The sequence below is a fragment of the Balaenoptera borealis genome, assembly GCF_965194805.1.
Source record: "Balaenoptera borealis genome assembly, chromosome: 9".
In the NCBI taxonomy this organism is placed as follows: Eukaryota; Metazoa; Chordata; class Mammalia; order Artiodactyla; family Balaenopteridae; genus Balaenoptera; species Balaenoptera borealis.
The window spans coordinates 32,571,805-32,587,787 of NC_138873.1; the positions used below are offsets into that span (position 1 = coordinate 32,571,805).

Here is a 15,983-nt window from a genome sequence, read left to right on the forward strand (position 1 = left end):
CAATTTATTGGTCAGTTCCTATTGCTGAAACTTAGTTTGTCTGATTTCTTTGCAGTTCTAACTATTGCTTTGGCAAACATCTTTGTGCTCATTCTGTTAATATCCTCAGGGTAAATTCTTAGAAATGTTATTTTGGGGTCAAAGCATTAGAGTATTTTGAAGATTTTTGATGTATATTAGTAGCCTTTAAAGTTGGATAGATTGGGGTTCAAATCTACTCTTCCCCTCACCATCTATGAGATCTTAGGTGAATTACTTCTGTAAACTTCAAGGTTTTCATCTATAAAATGAGAATAATACGTCAGAATAAATTGTACCAGTTTATACCTCCCTTAGCAATGTGTAAGAGAATGTTAGACCTCTTGCTAATCTTTTTTCTCACCTTTTCTAGTAGAATAAATAAGAATGATATTTAATTTAATTATTTTATTTCACAAAATGTGGCACATTTTTAGATATTTAATTACTTAAAATTTTGTTCATGAATTGCCTGTCCCTATTTTTCTATTGATATATTTATCTTTTTATTGGTTTTAAGGAATTATTATAGTCTCCACAATTTTATGTGACATATATGTATATATACACTTTTTCATTTTTTTGTGGTCATATCTATCAATCTTTTATTTTTATTTTATAAACTTATTTCAAATTCATTTAATTTTTAAATTTAATTTTTCATATTTAATTATTTAACTCATCCAAGTAATTTACTTTATAGGTGATATGAGGTAGTGTCCCAACAAAATTTGTTGAATGATCCCTTCTTTCACCACCAACTTGAGAAAACATCTTTTTAATACTTCCATATATTTCTGTTTTCAGGTTTCTATTTGTTTCAATGATCTGTCCTCTTTTGCTCCAATACCATGCTTTTATATTTATTAGAATTTTATACTTTTGAACATCTGGGAGTGCAAGTCCTTTTGCCAGGCATTTCTAGCTCTTTCTGTCTATTTATCCAGTACCATAGTAAGTAACAGTATATAAACACATTTAAATATTAATTGGAATTTATAGATTAATTCTGGAAGAGTCTTCTCAGTTACAGATTCAGTTTTTGATAAAAGTTGACAGCACAGCTCACAGTTACCCTCTCTGGCCAGAACCCAGGATGTAGTCCTGGGATGTAGGATGTAGTTCATGTTGCTGATCCATAAGCTTTGACACTCAACTAGGAAGAAGCAAGGATGCCACAGAAGTCGGACTCAAAAGCCAAAAGACCTGGGTGTTTGTGACTCAAAAGTCCCAAAAGACCTGAAACTCTGATTCACTGCTATTTTTTGTTCATTAATTTAATTAAACCTCTCAGATACATTGCTGTTTATTTTCTTTATAAGTGTAAAAACAAAAAATTTAAATGACTATTATTGTGATCCCCACTTCTCCTCTCCCTCAAATTTTGGGGGTGGTGTGAATCACAGAGACCTCTGATAAGTTTTGCTGAACAAAAGGAACCAACCAAGATTTATTAGTAGTTTTCAGAACATCAAGGTTCAATCAGTAAGTTCAACTATAAGAAATTACTGATCTTAGACTCTTGTATGTACAAAAATGGCAATTTCATATGGCTTAGCTTAATGTATACTGACAGTTCCTTTTGGTGTGTTTCACTTGCTTGGTGTCAGCTAGCTTTGTACATCTCGCTCCCATTTTGCCCACGATGTATGAAAAAAATTAAAACTCTTATTTCCAAATTTTTTGGAAAGACTAATATAAATATCTATCTTTCTAAAATGAAGAAAAATTGGTCCATATGTGAATGTTTAGTAAAAGTTAAACCGTTCCTTCTCATGTGCAATTTACGTCAAGAAAGACCACCCTTTCCTGTAATTCATCTGGCTCAGCTGCATAAATAATCTTTCTAAAACATGGTGTATATGATCAGCTCAATGACTTCTTTCTCAAAGCTTAAGTATATCTATAAACTCTGAACTCAGTATTCCAAGCTCTCCAGCGATCTTTCCGACCCTCTCTGCTGTCACCCCCTACAATGTGCTCACCATTCTCTGCAGTGTGGTCCATTTTCAGGTCCCAAAACATAACTTGCTTATTTCTGACCTTTTACCTGTAGTTCATTCTATTGATCCCATTTCTTCTGGCTCTTTCACTACCTAAACTGTACCTTTTGTTCAGATTCCAAATCAAGATGCATTCCTTTCCAGGAGGGTGGGAAAATTCAGCCCTTAGTGTTATTTATAGCACCCATTATAATTGACTCTATATTTATATTCTGCTTATGTACGTGTATTATCTTCTTGGTAAGGCTTCTAACTTCTTTGATGTATCACCATTCACCTAGCTCTGAGCTATCTAGGCAGTAAACCTTTTGATGACTAAGATATGCAAGGTATTCTAGTTGACGATTCCAGTTTTCATTCCTCCTGGTCTGGTGATAGTTGGAATGAACAACTGCCCAAAGCAGATGAGATGTTATGCTCCAGTGGAGTTCAATGATATCATTGCTTCATGTCAAAGCAAGGCTGCTACCCAACAGAACTGTCTGGACATCGCTCCACGTGACAGCCACACCCCTATTTTTGTCCCTCGATTTTCCTTCTTTTTCACCAACAGGACCTGATTTTTGCTAAATGGCTGGTTCCTTCAAGTACAGCCATGGCAGGAGATGTCCTTTCCCAGAGCAGGACGATGAATTGATCCAAGAGAGTTAACACTTTTAAAGATCTTCTTGTTTTGTCTCAGCTTTTGAACTCTGGGAAAATAAAAGTAAAAGTGCAAACAAAAGGGAAAGAGACAAAATATTTTTACATTTTCTTAAAAAGTGTTTATTTGTGGCTGATGTTGTTGTATGTTACATTGCTCTTGAAGATTATAAACCACATGCACAACAGTTTGCATTATTATCTTCCTTTGGAGTTTTAACAAACTTATTAAATAAGACTTGTCCACATTCAGGTTGCTTTAGCTAAAGTCTTGCCTCTCCCTGGCTTTAATTAGATGAGATCCTTTAATATTTAATACCAGTTTATTTAATTGAAATATAATTTAATCAAATAATAAGACTGGTTTGGCTGGAGTATCCCAACAGAATACTATTATTAATTATTTTTCTTTTTTTATTATTGAGTCTTAAAATATTTAGTGATCATACTTGCCCTCACATTTCAAAATCTTCAGATGTTTCTGAAACTGCTGGATACGCAGTAAAGCTGCTGGATACATCTTTTCACATTTGCCATATCTTTTATTCCTTTATGATGTATAAGATCATAAATAATATATCCATTATTTATGTGAGAGGAAGTTTTAAGGTTGGTACTTAAAGATGTTACATCGCCTAGGCCGCGATATTATTTTATTTTACGAGATATTCAGAAAAACAAATGGGTTATACTATACTTATTTTAATCTTATTATTTTGTATGAGGTTAGAATTTGATAACTGTTTTGTTTTACCCAGAAGTAGATTTTGTAGAAATCTGGGAATTAAAAAATCCAAAAGGTTTCCAAGGATTCATTTTATTTTCAAATTTCCTTTTATCCATCGATGTCTGCAGGGCATCTTCTGCTCTGCACACCTTTTAATCTTGAAGTTTAGAGAATTGTTGTCTTTTTGTTCTCCCTCTTCTACTTTTTTTCTAAGTCCTACTCTTTGCAAGGAAGCCAGAAGTGTGACAGGAAGGTGTGATTTTTAATTTACACCAGAGTCTCGCAAATAATGACTTTTCACACCCTGCTTTTGCTGCTTAGCCTAGGGGAGGAGTGTTGAGGCTACTGTCCTAGCAAATTAAATCCACTGCTGTAATTTGGGGCGATGTTTGTCTACATTTAACCCTTGTTCTCAATTTTGCAACTTGGTGTTTGTGAATACTTATGAGAATGTGTCTTATTACTTTGAAGTGTCCTTGTTTTTTAGGAAATGATTTTTGAAGGCTGTTATTTTTTTCAGATTGTCAAGAATGAAAGGTAAACAGGTTCTCCCTTTCCACCATTCTAACTGTTGGAAATTGTGACATTCAAACACACAAAAGTGAAAAATACAATAATACTTATTTTGAGAACTTCTAGCAATAATATTTAAATATATGATTTAATAAGTGTTTTTTATCTTTCCTTAAGATTCCATTTCTCTAAGAGTAGCCTTTCCTTCTGTCTTTATGGGAGAGTTAGTATCTTACTGTACAGGTAAATCTATATCATTTAGTTTGAAAGATGAAATCGAAAGTAATGTTAAAAAGATTTAAATGTTTTAAGTTTTTCAGTTTCTCCCCAGTCCATTGAAAGTCATTTGGATTGAATTGTAAAAAACAGGGATGAGCTGCCTAAGGGAATTTAGAAAAATTATTGTAATTGGCATATTGTTTTAAGTTTTCTAAGTAGTAGAGACGAATGGTGGCATACAAACATAACTGAATAGTTAAAGAATATATCTTGCAAACTTTGTATACTCGTTTCACTTACAATTATTGACATACTGAATTGTCTTCACATTTTGAAGCTACCGACTAATTTTTTTTAAGTTTTCAATCAACGTGTTAGTTTGTACTAGTTATTTTACGAATCATAATGGTGTTCAATAAAGTTTTAGAACTGAATGGAATATGTAAGAATATTATTGAAAGGAAGGAGATTCTCCTGAGAATTTGGCTCCTACTTCCTAATCTTGTTAAAGCAAAGCAATCAGAAGCAGCTGCAAGCTCTCTCTCCTCCATGGGGAGCAGCAAGGGGTTAACCAGTCTTGGTTTACTAAGTATCTTTGTCAGGCTTTTATCTGATCCTTCCTCCCTTCCTCCCCTGCCCACCCCTTTTGTAAATGTCAACAACTTCCTGATGAGCCTGGTAGTGGTGAATTTCACACCTTCCTTTTCTTTGTGAAGAAACCTGGGTGTTAATGGTACAGGATTGGGTACCATTGTATGACTCTGGCCGTCTGTGAGTAAAGCTGAGGGATGCCTGTGGAAAAAAAGTAGGAGAAGGTGAAGAAATTTGAGAAATGAGACCAGGAAATAGGTTCAAATTGGTCTCATTTTGAAAAAGAGTGTTTGTTTTATTAGCAACTTTTAAATGTGTATTAGGAAAAGAATAATTTTAAAGAAGCTTAGCATTGAGAGTCTCAAAGAGTCTGGCAAAGAAAGGGCTGAGATTAGAGAGCTGATTGGTAAAAATAAAGAAATAAATAGAAGAACAACAGTCAGAAAGAAAAACTGAAGACTCCTCTTTTTATTCTACAGGTTTATTTACAGGCTACAGCAATGGAAACTTGGTCAGTTGATCAGGTCTGCAGTTGGTTGGTGGAGAAAAACTTAGGAGAGCTAGTTCATAGGTTTCAAGGTGAGTTGTTTACACTTTCAAAAATGTTAATTGAGCAGCCTAGATATTGAGTATTCTGTGTTATTGATTTTTTTTTTTTTTTTCCCTAATGCATGTGAACATTGACGTGGAGTTGCTGCAGTGGGAAACTCATTTCTCTACTGACTGTAGCAGAGTTTGCGTTTGACCTAGTATCCACGAGAGAATCTAGTATTTCAAAAAGATCTCAAATAAGATAAATCTTGAGTAACTTAAAATACATATTTGATATATGCATTTGATACTGGTTTTGTCTATAAATATGCAGCTTGTGCATTTTTTTGTGCAGTGTTGCATAGTGTTGGATTTACAAGTATGGAATATTGCTTGGTAGGTACCATGAAGAATACTTACCCGAAAATATTTTTTCCTTATCAAAACAGTGTCTGTAAGAAAGAATCGGGAGAGTGGAGGCATTAATGTGGAAGTAAAAAGTTTTTATTGTGACTCTAGGTTGTGGTACTTTCTTAGGAGCAAACATGTATTTGGAATTATGCAATATTAGTGTTCTATTTTTGTCAAAAGCACAGATAATTTTATAACTGCAGAGCACAAGTTTAGATGCATCTTTTAATACCGGAAATAATTCTGCCTGCTCAGAGTGCCGTGTTTTACAGCGCTTTACCCAGCAGACAGGTAGAGACATTTTTTTTCCTTTTTCCCAGAGGAAGAAGTAAGTGGGGCCGCTCTTCTAGCGCTTAATGATCGAATGGTTCAGCAACTGGTAAAGAAAATTGGGCACCAGGCTGTTCTAATGGATTTAATTAAAAAATATAAGCAGAAGAGTCAAGAACTGAAGTCCCCTGGAGAAACAGCCCTGGTCACGCAAGCAGAAGCACCGCCAGAGTAAGTGTTCATGAATGGCTTTATTTTTGCTGTGCTCTCCTGATGATGGCTGTTGCGTGACATTTGGGGTTTAAACCTCTTTGAAAATTGTGGCCATTTTCAGATTGTGTGTACAGTGACACTTTTTGCAAAGTTTTATGAGTCAAGATACTTTTTTTTTTTAAATGCACCAGTTTTTTAAACACTGACTCTGTTTGTTAAGGAAGACCTATAAGCCCAGAGTTCCTACATAGAAAGCTCTATAACAAGCAGTTAAAATGTACATATAACACCAGCAGAAATGAACTCCTGCAGCTTAGGTCTTAAAGCTAGTGTTTGAGAAAGGCATCTTTTTCTGCTCCTTTACTTTTCCCAAAGCTATTTGTGTATTTATTTATTTGCCAAGGATTCCTTATAGTAACTAATTTATATTCTCCTCTAGAGGCCTTCATAATATAATTTGCTAAAGACTCTTGCTACAATGGATTTTTTAAATTTCTCAAGAGTATTCTTGGAGTACTGAATGCTATGATAGCATCCCACAAAAGTCATGTAGAAAAATTTGTGATGGCTTTGAGGTTTAGGGATGTTTTTGTTTGTTTTTTATCACTGACTTCTGCAATAAAAAGGAATGATGACAGGAACTATAAAATTTAAAATTTCACTTTGCAATTCTATGCCCCAGGATCATCTCAGGCATTCTGTTTTGGTTTTTCTGTATTTGAGACTTTTTGCAAGGTTTCTAAGTTTAAATAATTACTGCAGACCAATTATTAATTTTTAAAGTAAGATTATGATGTTTGGTGAAATTCATTCTAAGTTTTTACTTTAAGTTTTTCAGGTTATATCTGTCAAACTATATATTTCTGTCTTGCTCTGTTATAAGCAATACAATGTTAGAGAGACCTGGCTTAAGTAATTTGACTTCTAGAATATTTGGATATTTGGGACAAGGAGAGGGATACGTAGACTTGAAGGAATGGTCCACAGTTGGTCTGGAGATTCTACCATTTGATTTATTTGAAGGATTTCTTCTAAACATTGTTTTGACATATCTATGTAAAAGATATGTGACTTTTGTTGAAGTTCCCATTGTATGCTTTTACTCCTTTCCAGCAAAGGGAGGGTGTAAACCTCAAATAGAGCTCAAAGTAATTTCCCAGCATTCTTGGATGAGTTGGACTTTTGAGCTGGAAGTTCCCCTCAGTTGACTGGAATCTTGATATTGCCTTAGGCAGAGCTTGGAAGAAAACAGACACCCGTGTTTCCACTGCAAATCAGTTTATAATGTTCTCTAGTAAATGAGGACTAACTGGATTGCCAGGAAACCCAGGCATCATTCCTGGTTCTACCACTGACTTGGATTGATTATGTTAAATGTTGACACTCCTGTTGCTTCATCTGTAGGTTGTGAAAAGTAATACAGTACTTAACTCCATGTTAATCCACACTGATCTTAGGAGTATCATAGTCTTTGAGAAAATCTCTCCTCCTTCTCCCAGACCAAAATAGTCTTTTGCTAAATATTAAGCTGTGTTAACCTGGTTAAGAAAGCCATTTTCAAATGTAACCAAGACTTGGAACACTGGTTTTCCAGGGACTGAGTGGGGGCTTTTCACCCATTAAATAGTTGACTCTAAGGTTTGTGTTGTCTTGCATTCAAATTAAATTATTCTGGTGCAAAATCACGATTGCAGGTGGGTTTATAGGTTATAGTTTGTTAAAATGTTTATTGGCTATATTTGCTTATTGTCAAATATATAGTCACTTGACAAATATATTGTCCTATGGGAATCATGATAATAGAAAAAGGTATGAGAATATGCTATTTATTTAATATGCTATTTAATTAAACCCTTTTAGGAAGTGCTTAATAAAGATAGGAAACTTAGCGTAGTAAAAAGAACCCTGAAGCTAGGTATTAAAACACTTGATTTTAAATCCCTGTTCTGATATTAGCTACTCATCTAACCTTGGAGATTTGCTTGACTTTTCTTAGTTTCAACTGTAAAATGAAGTGAGTAGAATAAATGATGCTTAAGACTCCTTCTAAATGGTTTATAAAATGGCATTCTAGATCAGAGATTGCAGATGGGTTTCAACTTGCGTATAAATTTCCTTTAATGGCTAATGGTTGCCTGGTATGTTATTTTGAAAAAAACTTTACAGGCCACATCTGGACAGGATATTTGGCATCCTATTCAGACTTAGGCAAATGATAGGAATATGTAATAGGTAGGAGTATCTGCAGTTGCTTTTTGGTGTCGTTCTTGTTGAAGCTGGTAGAAAAATCACTGGACAGGAAGTTGGAAAGTTGGAAGTTGGAAAACTGAGGTCAACTGGTGTTGCTACTGAGTAGCTTGTGGTGGTGAGCAAGTTGTTTTCCTTTCAGGGCTTTAGTTGTATCATTTAGAAAATGAGGGTGTTGGGCTTCCCTGGTGGCGCAGTGGTTGAGAATCTGCCTGCCAATGCAGGGGACATGGGTTCGAGCCCTGGTCTGGGAAGATCCCACATGCCACGGAGCAACTAGGCCCGTGAGCCACAACTACTGAGCCTGCGCGTCTGGAGCCTGTGCTCCGCAACAAGAGAGGCCGTGATACGTGATAGTGAGAGGCCCGCGCACTGCGATGAAGAGTGGCCCCCACTTGCCACAACTAGAGAAAGCCCTCGTACAGAAACGAAGACCCAACACAGCCATAAATAAATAAATAAATAAAATTTAAAAAGAAAGAAAATGAGGGTGTTTGTTAGTGAAGTGTGGTTCAAAGATCATGAAATTTTACAGATAATAAAAGGTCCCCCAAAATGACAGGGAATAGAGAAAGGATCTGACACAGAGTTCTTTTTTTTTTTTTTTTGCCAAATAAGAATATTAACCAATAAAAGTGAATTCTGCTATCACTATTATTTCATAAAGGAAAGGATTATCATAACACCATTTATAAATGTGATGGATTGGGGAAAACAGCACTGTGAACTGGCATTGTCTGTCTCCTAGCATGTATGAACCGAGTGAGATGACCTCAGAGGATTTCTCTTTCAGTTCTCTCAGTCAGGACTCTGAAGTGGAGCTTAAAAGTGGACACAGATCATAGTGTTTCTACGGGCTGACTCCTACTCTCTGTGAGAGCCTCTGTGAGAGCAGTAGCTGTGACCCCTGTTGAATAGCCCCTGACCCACCTTTTCTTTCTTGGTGACAGGGATGAACAGTCCTCCAGTCGTGGGGCGCAGATGCCATCTTTCTATCCGGTTGAAAACCATAATAATGATCCGATTGACCAAAGAGTACTGAAACAGAGGTGGGATTGACAACTTCTAAACATTTGAAATCCAAATGATAATATTTGCCTTTATTTTTGTGAGGTTTCGTGTGTTTAAATGTATTTCTGAGTGGAAGCTATTTGTTTTTCTGGAAGGGATTTTTGTAAATCAAGTGATGAAGATATTTGGTAAGAGGTGAAGGTTAAACTTTTTGATCTTCACATTGAAAGAGTAAAGTTTTGAGATGATATCATGCATCTTTCAATTACACGTTGTTAAGGAAAAAGATGATTTCTGTGCCCTACACTGTCCAGAGTGATTGGCAGTAGCCACAGAGATGGAATTTATTCAGTAAATAGTGTCCTATAGAATATGCCTTTTGTGGGGTCTTTGAGTTTCGGATTTGAGTTTTATAGTTGGTGTCTTAACTCGACGGCTCCTGATGGAAGCACTGCTTTGGTAAACATTTCCTCATATTCCTACACTGGGATTTTGGGCTGTAGTATTTCAATATACAGGCTACGCTGGAACAGAGGAAAACTATAGACCTAGAGAACCAGACCCAGAAATGTGGAGCTCAGACAAAGTTCTGAGGGGGACTGTAGGTAAGATACAGTCCGAGAGTCATGGCGACCTATACAGCATTTTCCAGCCACCTGGCCTGTGCGGTTCACCCATCACTCGTGATACCTATTGTTTGCAGCAGCTGATGAGCAAATGCTTTTCGTTAAATGTACTGTCACTGAAAGGAGAGATGTCAGCTGGCGTAGAAGAACAGTCAGGCAACAGTCAAGCCAGGGTGCAGTCCTTTATAGTTTTTACAAGCCCTTTACATTATCATCTCGTTTAGTCCACACAGAAGTCCTGCAAGGTGGGCATTATTCTCTTTTATGTGAATGAGTTAAACTGAGATTTAGAGAAGTCAAGGGGCTTCTAGCTAGGTTTCCCAAATGGGCTGTTCTCACCTCAGCACAGAATCTACCGCCATCAGGGTGGGAGCTCAGGGGACCAAAGGCAGAAGCCTCAGCCCCTGGCTGCCTGCCCCCAGAGGCCCCGTGAGTGCAGAAAACACTGCACTTTTGGTCAGGAGCTCTTGCAAATGGGCTTCAGCTCTGGGCGTCCCCTCTGTTCTCTTTCTCGCTCCACCACCTTCAACCTCTCACTCTCACCCCTGGGCTCAAAGTCTCCAGCTGCCCAAGATGTCCCAGTGTTAGGGTCCATCTTCCTCCATGCCATTGGTTCCCATTCGGGGTGGTGAGCGAGGAGGTAGAGGGCGATGTCCTACGTGGTCTTCCTGGTCTGAACTATGGTTCAGAAGCTGTAAATACATTTTAATGGTGTCTTCATTCACCTCCTTCCTACACATGGGAGCTTGTTGGTCCCAAGTGCTGTCTTGGATGTGGTGCCAGGGGTGCAGAGTCAGACGTGCGCCCTCAGCGACCCCTTCAGGAAGCTGCCAAAGGCAACCGGACCTTCTCTGACTGTTCAGCAGAGACAGGAAGAGCGATGATTAGTCCCAGTGGTCCAACCCTAATACCACTGTGAATCAGTATCCAAACTGCAAAACGGGAATAATAAACACAGTACATTCCTCACGGTGCTCCTGTGAGGACCACTGTCTAAAATCAGATAATACCTGCTCGGTGCTAAGCACAGTGGAAGCACCTGGAAAGCACTCAGTGTACCGCCATCTACGCAGCCCTGCTCCAGGCAGTAATCCCACGTGCCTGAGGACTTCTTTCCTCTCCCTGCTTGCTGCCTGTGGGAAAGGAGGATGCCACCTTCTACAAGTTCTCTAGGTCGTTTCCCTTCCTCAGCCCTCTGGTGATATTCCATTCTCATACGGTCCTGCGATGCTGGCCAGGCAGGATTATTATTCCCCTTTTTTTTCACGAGGCTGATCAAAGACACAGCCTGTGCTCCAGGGTATGTCTCATTCTTTATAGTGTCTGGCATGGAAAAACACAGAATTGGGTTAGAAATGGAGAGAAATAAGAGGGTTTGGAAACCAGAGCCAATACTCTCGTATCTTTCTTCTAATCATAAAGTCTCTCCTAATCTATATGACCACCAAGGTACCCATCACTATCCACAAGCACCGCAGAGTTAAACGTGTCCAGCAATGAGCTCATGTCCCTTGCCTTAGCATATATATAGGTGTAAGAAATGCAAATGTACTCAAACCCAGTGCCCTGGGTACAGAAGCACTGGTGCTGGAAAGCCAGGGGTGAAGCTTTCCCTCCCTCTCGTGGATCCACATGATGGCTGTCTCCGTCTCTCTTCTGCTTTCCTCATCTGTTTCAGTCCCTTGCTTCTTCCTATGAGGATGGGTTACCCTACTACTCATGGCTGCTCTGCCCCGTTCAGACTGGCTGGCCATAGCACTGCCTCCAGAGGAAGTTCTCCCTGAAAACAGCTCAGGTCGTTCCAGCCAACGGACTCAGCCTTTCAGTGTTGCTTAGTTCAGTATCTGGGGAAGAGGAACTGAGGGGTCTCCTGTGGATCAGATGTCCCCTCCTGGGCAATCATTTATGTGTGGGCCAATGAGGACAAGGCAGGGGTACCTGTTTTAAATATTTTCACTCTGGTCCTGCCCTTTGTCCAGGGCTGTGGAATGGAGTGGGACAGAAGATTCTCTCCCTTCCCAAGTCCTGTCTCAGACAGTGGCTCCGTCATCCAGCCATGTGAGTTAAAAAATCATTGGAGCCACCCTTGATCCCCTCCTCCTGCCCTTCTGCCTAGGGTGCTATTCATTCAACAGGTGTTGATTAAGAGCCTATTGCATGGCTCCTGGGTCAGGCTGTGTTGTTCCCTTCCCTCCGCTACCTGCTCATTTTTGAAGACTCTGCTCAAAGTCCCTCTGTTGGAAGGAAGCCCCTCCAGTGATATTCCAGGTCAGGCAAGGAGCCCTTCAATGTATAGCATCCTCTACGTCTCTCTTGCTTCACTTGTAAAACTAGATAATGGAACTGATCACTTTAAAGTTTGTATTCCTTCCTTAGAAGCACCTCCTGGACAAAGACCATACCCTTCTGTCCTTGGAAACACAGCATTTGGCATAGTTCCTGACACACAGAGGCTAAATAGGAGTTTTTAATTGAAATGAGGATGCATGGTCCAATGAAAGACTGAATATATCTTCATGGGACAGGATAAATATTCGAATAGCATCAATTTCTTTTTAGACCTTTTTGATACAATTCCTGCTGAATATGCTAATTTTTTTTAACAGAATTAAACTCCAGGAGTTTATGTGCCCCTCACACATAACAGGCTAGAAAGCTGATGGTTGGCTACTGCTTTCACGAGGCAGGGAGGGATGGTGGACCAAGTGCCAGCTTTGGGGTCTCACACACCTGGGTGGGAATCCCGACTCTTCACTTGTTCTCCAGGGGTCTCTGAACAATGTGTGATGGGCACACCCACCTGCTCGTGAGATGACAATTAAGGTACTGGCAGCTGTCATCACACCATACAAGGTGGCCGTCATCATTCTTGTGATATTTTTTCCCAAGTTCCCTAAAATGAACATGTGTTTTCCATCCAGATTATTTGCAGACAAGAAGTCAAAGAAGGCTCTAGAGGCAGGACATTCACGTGACTTTGGCCCTTGAAAAGATGTGTGTGTCCCAGTGGATGAATTCCAAGTCCCAAGGAAACACTAGGGTGCTGTGACACAATGCAGTTTTCTTTGGTGATAGGTGACCCCGTGCTCTTTACCGAATTGCTTGAATGCCCTTTCTTGATGGAAGGCTTATAAGGTCCCATCCTCAACATGTGTTGGCGATCCTTTAGAAAGACTTTTTTTCCATGCTATTCTTCATTTTGCCTCTACACTATTTGAAACCGTTTGCTTCCCTTTTAGTACCTAGTAAGGCATGAAATCAGATAAACAGGTAGAGGTTTCCTAAATGTCACTTTAAAAACACTTGGCTTGAACTTTAAATATATGCATGCAGATATTTTGCTTCAACCTTTGGGTGTAATTATAAATTAGTCACAGTTTCACTCATATTTAAAAATTATTTTAACGATGATTTTTTTCTGGGTCTGGCTACTGCTGTAAGATGTTGTAGAGTGATCTTACCCACCTGCCTATGCTCAGGAGGGAAAATGTCAGTGGGTCCGCACTTGATGTATTGTTTGTAGTCACTGCCACACACACAGCCCAGATAAGGGGCAGCACACTTACATATGCATCTTATCCAGCACGTCGTAACAAAGGGAGGTTCAGTGAATTGCACCAAAGACAACATAGGTGATAAATTGTCACATTTAGATGCTGAATCCCAGGTCAGTGAAACAACAAGGATCCCTCAGAGTGAAGTGCAGGATCCCACATCTCCTATCCCGCAGGTGTAGAGAACACCCCATACCTAAGGGTTGTGTGTTTGGAAGTGTTGTATTGTAACTCTATCCCTTGATTGGAGATTCCCAGTGTACATTAACATAGTAAATGCTATGAGGAGTCCTACAGTAAGAAAACCCCTTTCATTCTGTCTGGCCCAGAATTCTTTCTTTGTGTAACAGCTATTAACATTACAGGAAACACCTTAGGAAATACTGACTTAAAGATGTCTTACTTAAGTCAGGATTCATTCATTCATTCCATAGTAGATACTTACTGAGTGCTTACTCTGTGCCAGGCACTGGTAGACACAGAGGATACAGGGGTGAGCGGAGCAGACCAAGCCTCCCGGCTCACAGAGTTCACGTTCTAATGGTGGGGGGAATAACAAATACATATGATATTACATTGTAAATATGTTTAAGTGCTATGAAGACCAATAATGCCAAGAAAAAAGGGGGGAATAGAGAGTGAGTGGCGTGTGTATGCGCATATGTGTGTGTTAGCTACAGGAGGGTTCTATTCCAGACGGGGTTTTCAGTTAAGTCTTTCAACTTTGACTAAGTAATGCTTGAGCAGAGACCCACATGAAATGAGCTAGAACCGAAATTTCCTTCAGTGGAAGATATCTGTGGACCCAGCCAAACAGGAATTACAAAATCAGGGACAGTTGGGCTGACATGACTGATAAATAACTCTCTGACTCCTGCCCATTCCCATTAAATCTAATGGGACGTCTTCGGAGAGATCAAAATAAGCTGGATTTCTAGTCTCTTTTTCCCTTTTGTTAAGTCCAAAAGTTACTAAATATATCCCATGAGCTAGGTATTATATGGACAGTGGGTGCAGCGGGGGCAATTTTGTCCTTGCCGAGGGGCACTCAGAGTCTGACAAGAAAGATACATAAGTTAATAACTGCAATATTGAGAAAGAGATGCAGAAATAAGATATGCACAGCGTACAGAAAAAGCACAGAAGAAGGATAAATAAGCCTTTCAGGGAAGTGAGTATGGAGAATGCCCCTGGGGGAAGTCTGCACAAAAACCGAGGGAGGATTTTGAAACATGATTAGAATTTCATCTGAAGGAAGATGAAGCAAGAGAAGAAAAGGACATTCACAGCAAAGCAAACAGCACGTGCAAAGGTACAGGCACCTGAAACGGAATAGGGCATTCTATTTGGAATAAGTATTTTTGGAATGTGAGAGATAGAAGCAGAGGAGGTGGACTTGCTGGGAATGATGAGAGGTGCTGTTAGGGAGGTAAGGAGCCTCTGTGCTGTGCCCGTGGACAAGACAGTGCTTTTTAACCGTGACTGTACATTAGATTCTCCTGGAGGACTTAAACAAAATTTAGCAGGGCCCTAGACCGTGCTCCTCAAACTCTAATGTAATGAAAGGTCACCCAGGAATCTTATTAAAATGCAGATTCTAATTTAGTAGGTCGGGGTGGGGCTCAAGATTCAGCATTTCTAACCGACCCCCTAAGAAATGCCAAGCTGTCCTAGGACTACCCTGTGTAGTAGTAGCAAGTCATTTCTGGAGGTGTATAATAGACTGGAGCTTGTGTCCCTCCAAAATTCATATGTTGAAACCCTAATCCCAATATGATGGTATTTGGAGGGAGATGACTTCCGGGAGGTAATTAGGTGGGATTAGTGGATGGGATTAGTGTCATTAAAAGAAGAGGCCAGAAAGCTAGCTAGGTCTCTTTCTGGCACGTGAGGACACAGCAAGAAGACAGCCTTCTGTAAACCTGGAAGAGGGCATTCACCAGGAACCCAACTTTGCTGTCACCCTCATCTGGAACATCCAGCCTCCGTAACTGTGAGAAATTAATGTTTGTTGTTTAAGCCACCCAGTTTAATGGTAATCTGGTATAAATCAAGTTACTTGAATCCTTACAAATAGGAAACTTTTATTTTTATGACGCTACATAGTAGAGGAACTGGCAAGCCACAGCCCAGGTGACACACAGTTGGGAGAAGACTGTCAGTCTTTGTTTTTTTTTTTTTTTTCCATGAAGCACGTAAAACCAGCACTCTGGGCCAGATTTGAGAAGTGCATTTTACACCTCCATCTCTGTTTAGAAGTTGCTCTGAGGATGTATGCTGTTCACTGTGAGGTCAGGATTCAAAAGCTAGTAGTATACAGGTAGATTAATAAAAAGCTGCCCTAGATCCATTCAACCCTGAACTACCAGATTTTGATAATCCTGAACTACAAAATAGTAGTCCTCAA

General features: G+C 39.3%; 1 protein-coding gene across 1 annotated transcript in view; it reads left to right on the forward strand.

The window, feature by feature from the left end:
* Positions 1-1,137: 1,137 nt before the first annotated feature.
* SAMD3 (sterile alpha motif domain containing 3) overlaps positions 1,138-15,983 on the forward strand; it is a 45,944-nt gene continuing 31,098 nt past the window's right edge. The window contains exons 1-3 of the mRNA XM_082405388.1: positions 1,138-5,292; positions 5,976-6,156; positions 9,336-9,434. Of these exons, the coding sequence (XP_082261514.1) occupies positions 5,214-5,292; positions 5,976-6,156; positions 9,336-9,434 (359 nt within the window). The 5' untranslated portion in view covers positions 1,138-5,213. The remainder of the gene's footprint in view (positions 5,293-5,975; positions 6,157-9,335; positions 9,435-15,983) is intronic.